At 44.4% G+C, this 7971-nt stretch overlaps 1 protein-coding gene across 1 annotated transcript in view; it reads left to right on the top strand.

The window, feature by feature from the left end:
• The first annotated feature begins 3303 nt into the window (after nt 1–3303).
• cbln1 (cerebellin 1 precursor) overlaps nt 3304–7971 on the top strand; it is a 7193-nt gene continuing 2525 nt past the window's right edge. The window contains exons 1-2 of the mRNA XM_012818734.2: nt 3304–3932; nt 4485–4604. Coding sequence (XP_012674188.1) covers nt 3681–3932; nt 4485–4604 — 372 coding nt within the window. The 5' untranslated portion in view covers nt 3304–3680. The remainder of the gene's footprint in view (nt 3933–4484; nt 4605–7971) is intronic.

Below are 7971 nucleotides of genomic sequence, written 5' to 3'. Positions count from 1 at the left end.
CGATGCCGCGCCTATAAATGGCTAATCTGATTTACTAAATTGCATTTGTAGCGCTTTACATTCCTTATTCGATTATATCAGCGAAGATCTGGACAGTGAAGGGGCACTAATTAAGTTTAAACCCCTCCTCCTCTGTTTAAAATGTAGATCAATATGGCACAACGTTTAATGAAATATTAATTAATAGTTTAGTGTAGTCAATGTGGCAGTCATGTCAATGAAATGGCAGTTTCTAAGATGGGTGATGCTATTGTACTATTATCAGCATTAGGCTATTTGCCCACGTCTTTGATCCTTGACGCAGAATTAAAGTTAACGTTCTTGCACAATGCTTAGCTGTGGCTTCCACGCTTTGTCATTTCATAACTCGGGCAGAGTTATACTGGGGTTTGCTCATCTGAGTCTACGAGGCCCTGAAGACAGTCGTGCCGGGGCTGCGGTCGTCTGCCACCTTGGTGTTTCCTGACGGCCTCTTCTCCTGGTCCCTCTTGTTTAGTCGACGTGGCGTGTGAATGCCTCATATCCCCCACCTGCTCCCCGCTGCGCTCTGACAAGTTTCGCGGGCAACCTGGCTTTCGTTCTCTGCTCTGTCGCCAATACGCCAACAGCGCACAGGGCGTCTAACTGACAAATGCACAGACACACACACTGACAGGGCGGAGGAGAGCTTTTTTATTCCTTTATTTATGACACCGCAACTCAGTGAAGCAAGCAGACGGAGGCACCTCAGGCGGCTGCATGACGCAATGAGACCTGTAGGACGTGGAGTGTGACAGGAAAAGGCCTCTTGGGGAAGCTGTCACTAAACGACATCCGTCCCAACGCTCCACTAACCCCCTCCACCCCCCTCTCCCCCCCCTCTCTCTCTCTCTCTCTCTTATTCTCTCTCTCCCCGTTGTTTATGGTGTTTATTCCTGCGTTCATAGAAAACTGAGTGGCAATTAGCTTGGCTCATAACTAGGATGTGTTGCAAAGGTGGTGTTTTTAAAACCCACCTGTTGCTACTGTTTGAATGCTTACAATCTTTTCTATATCAGTGCATTAGTTTCCGCCTTTTGTAAATTAATTTCTTCCTTAACCCTTATGCTGTGTTGCGGTCAAAAATGACCGTTTTGGAACTTTAGTGTTTAATACAAAATATTTTCTTTCAACTCTTGAGGATTCATGACATCTTTCTCCCTAGTTATCTAAATGGATAAAATTAATTAAAGTCAGATTCATACTTTTTTTTTCAAATAGTTTAACATTGTTGCACTTGTGTCTCCGGTCAAACAATGACCTGGCCTTTGAAGTTAATGTCCATGACTGTAATACTTAGTTATATGAGTGAAAAAAAAAATGGTTCTCAAGTTCAAAAGTCTTCAGTGGTCGCATTTAATGCTGTCAGCTGGGTGTTGATATGAAGGTGTGCATTTTCGTCATAATTCACACCGGTCATTTTTGATCGAAAACACATCAAGTGTTAATATGTTGTAAAATTACAGATTTTATGATGTATATTTTGCGCATTTTTAAAATGCGTGTTGTTAATTATTAGATACATTGTTAAATATACAAAATTCTAACAATCGTGATATTTAGATTTGCACTAGTTGTATGCATGTTGCATGTATGAATTTTCTTTAGTTTAAATAAAAACCAAGTGGTACAACATCATTAAAAGGAGGTTTAAAGACTAGAAATGATATACAATTGTTAAAAGCGGTCATAAACGCAATTACTTACATCTTTAGAAAGGTTTAAATCAAAATCGATCAAAACCAAATGCTTACCAAAAAGCTTTATTAACATGTAGCCTATGTCAGGGCGGTCCACAAGTGTAACCATGTTGTGAACACAGAGAGTTAAGCCAAACATATCCAGATGTTACAGAGCAGGCCTGTCTATATGTCTGCAAACTCTGAGATCAGGGCTAAATGCATTTACTGTAAATTATCCAAAGACAAACCCTGAACTCTACCGCCAGACCCAAATACATCCTTACATACTTAATTATCGTGATAAATATGCACTATGTGTACACGTTTTGAGTTTATTCTGTAACTAAAGGCGAATCCACAGATGCGCAGGTCAAAATTGAGGACCGCTTAATACGTTTTTCCTCTCTAGGACAGTTGGGGAGCTGTCCACAGCGAATGGGTGCTGAAATGGCAGGATTTTTCAGTTTTTGAAAAGAACACGAACAACAATTCACGCCTTTGCGACTAAACTATTTCACTAATTAAAGGCAGAGCATGTGTTTCCTGTATATTTAATGTCGCTGTTGTTGTTGTTGTTCTTTTCAAAATGTCATGATGTTCATTTGTTGTTGCTTGCCTTCTTTATCCCCCACCATCAAAAAACATTCTCGGTGAACTAATTTATTAAATGCCAGGATGGGATTGCGCTGGCGCAGAATGAGCTTGGACGAAACAGAACCGTACAGGCCTTCCGCAGGCAATAATAGGCTACATTTACGCTGGGACAGCGTCTCAGGGAACGTCTCAGAGAGACGCCAGACTGATTCCATCATCTGTCTTTAAACTGCAGGCGTAATCTAACAGACGACAGCAGTTTCTCAATCGGGTGGACGGCGACGTAGAAAATATCCTTTTTAACAGACATTCTTCTCGTTTGCCTCTCTATCGATTCCTGAGGCACGCCAATGATTTATGATTGCCGCGAAATGCATTTACAACTCTCGCATTTAAAAAACGATTTTTTAAGTTCAAGTAAACGAGGCTGCTACACCATCATGTAGCCTGTAAAACGCTTTCTGGCAGTTCATTTACTCGCTGCAGTAAGTGTTCATTTGCAGCGCACTGCAAAGTCCTTTGTGGAAAACTGCTTCTGAATTTCCGTAACAGTCCTCCATAGGCTTTGTGGACAAAAAGTTTGTAAACTTCGCCCAGATGCTGCTCTTAAGGGTTCTCCAGGTGTTCATTTCTCCAGAATTCTATATTCCACGTGTTACACAGCCAAGACAAGCCCAGAAATGTCCTGAGTCCAAGCTAATCAGTTAGAAAAGACCTACACCTGTCTAAGTAGCAAACAGGGGTGTCACCGCTTCGGTCTTTGCTCCGGAGGTGTCCACCTGTAAGATACCTCGGCGGATGGGGGAAGTAACTTCAGCAGTGTCATGTTAAGGAGAGGGGCGGTCCGATGCGCAGCGATTGGAAATGTGAAGATGCGCTAATCTGTGATTGGAACCCGGAGGGAGGATTCAGGCAGAAACGAGCAGGGCGGGAGCATTGCGCGTTCGAGCTTTTGTGTTTCGAGTCTAATATCTCACATATCAATAATTCAGCGCGAGAGAAGACGGACTGCACGCTATGTATTCAACTGCGTGTCGACTCAACAAGGGCCTCGCACCACTTGTGACCGCTTATTCCAACCCCAAGTGAGGTCAGGGGAAGAAGCACACAATCTGTAAGAAGAGAAGTAAACTGAGAGGAATAGCAGACATTATTTTTAAAAGGGGGACATACACAACCGACACCCCGCTTTTATCATCCTCAAGATACGAAGAAGCATAGAGGGAAAACGCAGGAGCAAATACGCCTGTGAGTGAAGTGACATACAAAGACTAAGTTGTTTATTGTAAGAGTGTCACATTGCTTGGTTTCTTCAAGCAGACAACTCAGCTATTCGGTGTTTTGGTCCTGGGGTTTTGAGATCAGGTACAGATTGACGTTGCCGTGATGCTGCCGTTTCTGCTGGGTACGTTGTGGCTGGCGTCGTTGGCCAGCGCACAGAACGAAACGGAACCCATCATACTCGAGGGAAAATGTCTAGTGGTCTGCGACTCGAATCCGGCTTCCGATCCTACCGGGACTGCGCTTGGAATATCGGTGCGTTCCGGGAGCGCCAAAGTGGCTTTTTCTGCCGTCAGAAACACCAACCACGAGCCCTCAGAGATGAGCAACCGAACGATGGTTATCTACTTTGATCAGGTAACTTTCCGTTAAGATGTTTGGAAAAGATAATTGTACCGACTGATAACAGGAGCAAAGAAGGTCAGTGCGCGGAGATGTTACAATAGGTAAACCCGTGGTGTCAGATGCCAAAGGAATGGTTCTGGATTCTTCAAGGCAGCTTTTCAGTATATGAGTGAAAATGAAACGCCATTAGCAGTGTATTACCATGTCAGTAGGGCAATGTCTAGAATCATAAATCCCAAGGCTCCCAAATCGCAAAAGGTTAATTACCACCAAATGGTTTTCAATTCCATGTAACTGCGCTCGTTGGCAGAAAATTAACCTCGTAAAACTGTCTGCTCAGTTGCAAAATGCAGTGAATAAAGTTTCAATGAATCCCTGTCTCCGTTCAAACTCCAGTGATTTAAATTTACATTTAATTATTTGGCGTGTTTGGGCTGAATGCATTTATAGGTATGCTACCTTTGAAGTAGTTTGATGTCAAGAAATATGTCTGTCATTCTCTCCGAGTCAGTTGGGGGCGGTTATTCACTTAAACAGCCTTTTTTTCTCTTTCTTTCCCCATAGGTGCTTGTGAACATTGGTAAGAATTTTGATGAAGAAAAGAGCTACTTCATCGCCCCGCGCAAAGGGATATACAGTTTTAATTTCCACGTAGTGAAAGTCTATAACCGCCAGACGATCCAGGTCAGTGTATTTTGTTGGCTTGCCGCAATGACATTCTCACACTGTGTCTCTCCTGCATAAATCGGATGAGCTTGTCTACCCCTCTACTGCTATCCATGTCCCCGCTACATCTACAGTATCTTCTCTTCTTCTATGTCCTTTGTGCACTCCCTCCTATATCTGTGAGAGCGAGAGGGGAGGGGGGAGGGGGGGCGTGCCGTCACCGAATCTTGAAAAGTTGAATATACAGCTGGACGAAACTGAAACAAAAGTAGGAATTTAACCCGCAAAATAATTAAAGTGGTTGCATGGTAATAACGATCGTGAACTGTTGCCAGCGTCAGCGCGCCTTTCCCTCAGAGCCTGACTTTATGTGGCAATGCGCCGATGGGGTCCATTCAAGCGCGCGATTTACAGCTCTACATAAAGACCGGACTGAAGAACACGAAACAGGCATTCCCTGACACATTTCTTCTTTTTTTTCTTTTTCTTGAATAACTCCATGAATGATGCGTTCAGTTGCTTTAATTAAAGCAACGGATAATTAACAATTGTATCCCCCCAACGACTTCTTATTCATCGACTAAAAGAGATGATATTATTGAAAAGAAGAGGGGACTCAAACGCATAAAGTTGTAAATGCCATAACGGGAAGAGATAGGTAAAGGGGAAATTATCACAGGCAAAGATGAAATACTTAGATTTAAAAAAAATAGTGTGATATTGATATGAATTCAATTCAATATATGGGGGGGAAGTATTCGTAGAAACTCTTAGCCTTTGTTAATGTGATCAAACACACCTGACAAACATTTCATATCCCATTATTGGCGGATTCTACAGTTTCCACATACAGTGCACCTGCACACAAACAAACAAACACACACACACACACACACACACACACACACACACACACACACACACACACACACATGCATCCATAGAACAGCGTAACTGGGCACTCAGGTAGGAAGGTGCACACACCTGCTGAGCAGCTCCATATATTCTTGGAGATGAACCTGAGAGAGAGAGAGAGAGAGAGAGAGAGAGAGAGAGAGCTGAAGGGGAGGAGCGGGAGGAGACAAAGAAAGCAGTGGTGGTGGGGACAGCTGTCCACGCGACCGACTGACAGGTAAATACCCTTGTAGACTGACAGACCGTCGGTCTTGACTTCGGTCTGTGCACAGACATTCAGGCGTGGCTTAAGGGTGCTGCGAGGGAGAGAGGGAGGGCGGGAGGGCAGGGCGTAGACTGCAGCAGTAGTTGGACTGGTGTGGTCATCAGTGGGCATTGTGTCTTTCTATTGGGGGACCTCCCCTTAACTGTAAAATGGCAGCATGACTAACAACGCGTGGCGTAGGCACTCTGGTCGCCGACAGGTTTTTTTTTTCCACTCAGCCTTGCCAATTTAGCCTCAGGTGGAGAGAAATCCCCCTACACGCGCGCGCGCGCGCACACACACACACACACACACACACACACACACACACACACACACACACACACACACACAGGGTTAGAGTCGGAAGGAGCCCGCAGGTGTGGCCTAATAGAGAATCTCCTGTAAATGCATCGCCGGCTGAACTGCCAGGTTGATGAATAATAGACTAGGTTACAACGCTGTACTATTAAATGTCATGGGCTATTGTCTTAATATGCCTTTGAAGCAGATCTGGCATAAGTAGCCTTCAGAACGGATGTATTAAAGCCAAGTGCATCGGCGATATTTTGGTCGATGTGTGATGTGCCTGATAAATTCTGGATAGGGCCCTGTCAGAAAGCAGAACTCCGGCATGACTTGCGTAATTTATGACTTTCTTGCGGTGTAGCAAAATTCCATATTCTAGGCATGTGGATAAAATAACCTCATATTTCAAAATTCGACTGAGCCAAACCCGGTCAACAAAAAAACATTGGATAAATAACTTTGAAATATAAACACACACACAAAAAATATGTGATATGTGGAATAACACACATTTATGTGTCTAAAATTATATGGTACATTGATTTCTAGGCCTGTTTCTGTGCAAGGCAGAGCCTTAAGACACTTCCATCTCCTCACAGTCATAAATAGCCAGCCATCCTATGCTGGTATCAGTCTGAATCTCCTGCAGGCTAGGAGGCAAGCAGGAGCGGAAATGGAGGAGGGTATTCAGCGCTCATAAATAAACTTTATTATCTCTTTCTTTCCATTACTTTGGGATGCAAACATCTGGTGCGCTTGCACAAGCAGTCAATTTCACTTGGCATGACCGCACAGGAGGATTTCAAAATAAGCGTTCTCAAGGACGAAGTCCACTTGCACAACTCTCTTTTCAGTTGCTGTCACGCTCTGGGCACACAGAAGCACAGAGGGAGGCGTTTAGCGCAAGGCCTACAAAGAATCAGAGTCCGGTCATTAGCTAGTCAATGAGGTGTTACATGACCTAGGTATCCATTTGTCAATGCATGTGTGACTAGCTGAGTTTTTCTGATGAACCATACCCAAATTATGCAATCTTCACATGTTTCTTTTTTAGACCTTTTGTGTGAGTAACACATGTTGACATATCATGGCGAGTTAAAATAATCTGATCGTGATGATCATGTCTGATCATGTCTATAACTGAAGTATAAAAATGGGATGAGAGTTCACCTACAGCTGGGGAGACATGATAGTCCAGAGGCGTTCTACCCAAGCCACTCACTAACATGACTTGGTAAAATACCCATTAATCAGTCAGTCACTGGCAAAGTTGTGTTTCTATTCCTCTCTCTTCTATGAAAAAATCCGAGGACTAATAAAAGACCTCGAGCCCAGAGATGAATCTGCTGAAGCATCAGCCTCTCTTCATTCCATCTGTCAGTGTTCTCCTTCCCTTTCTTCCTCCTGTCACACCGTCCGAGACGGAAACAAAGATGTCTGCCTGTTTGCTCATCATCCACACGTTCGTCCGTCCGTCCATCTCCGTCCATTTCCCTTTCTTCCCTCCTCTCTGTCCGTCGCCGGTGCTAAGTGCGCTGCTTAAACTGTGGGCGGAAACCCTGCCTGCTCGTCGCGTCTCTGTCTCTGAAGCTTCTGAAGCCTCGGAAGCCTCTCCGCTCCGTGCCTAATTGGAGCGCTCTGCCGCTAATGAAGCCGGTTCAATGGCACGCTGACACCACACACCGGCCATTATGCCATTTCCCCCGGCGTGTAAGTGCTCTCGGCCAGGACCATTCAACACTCGCCGTCCCTTCGTTTTCTGTCGTTATTGTAAGGGATGAACCGATGAGGTGCTAATTACTAGGCCGTGTGTGTGTGCGTGTGTGTGTGTGTGTGTCTGTGTGTGTGTGTGTGTGTGTGTGTGTGTGTGTGTGTGTGTGTTTGTGTAGTCCTCATCCTCAAACTGGGGAAAATGGG

This window comes from Clupea harengus, chromosome 3 (genome assembly GCF_900700415.2).
Source record: "Clupea harengus chromosome 3, Ch_v2.0.2, whole genome shotgun sequence".
In the NCBI taxonomy this organism is placed as follows: Eukaryota; Metazoa; Chordata; class Actinopteri; order Clupeiformes; family Clupeidae; genus Clupea; species Clupea harengus.
The sequence above is the reverse complement of the archived record's forward strand: the minus strand, read 5'-3'. Positions and strand labels throughout refer to the sequence as shown.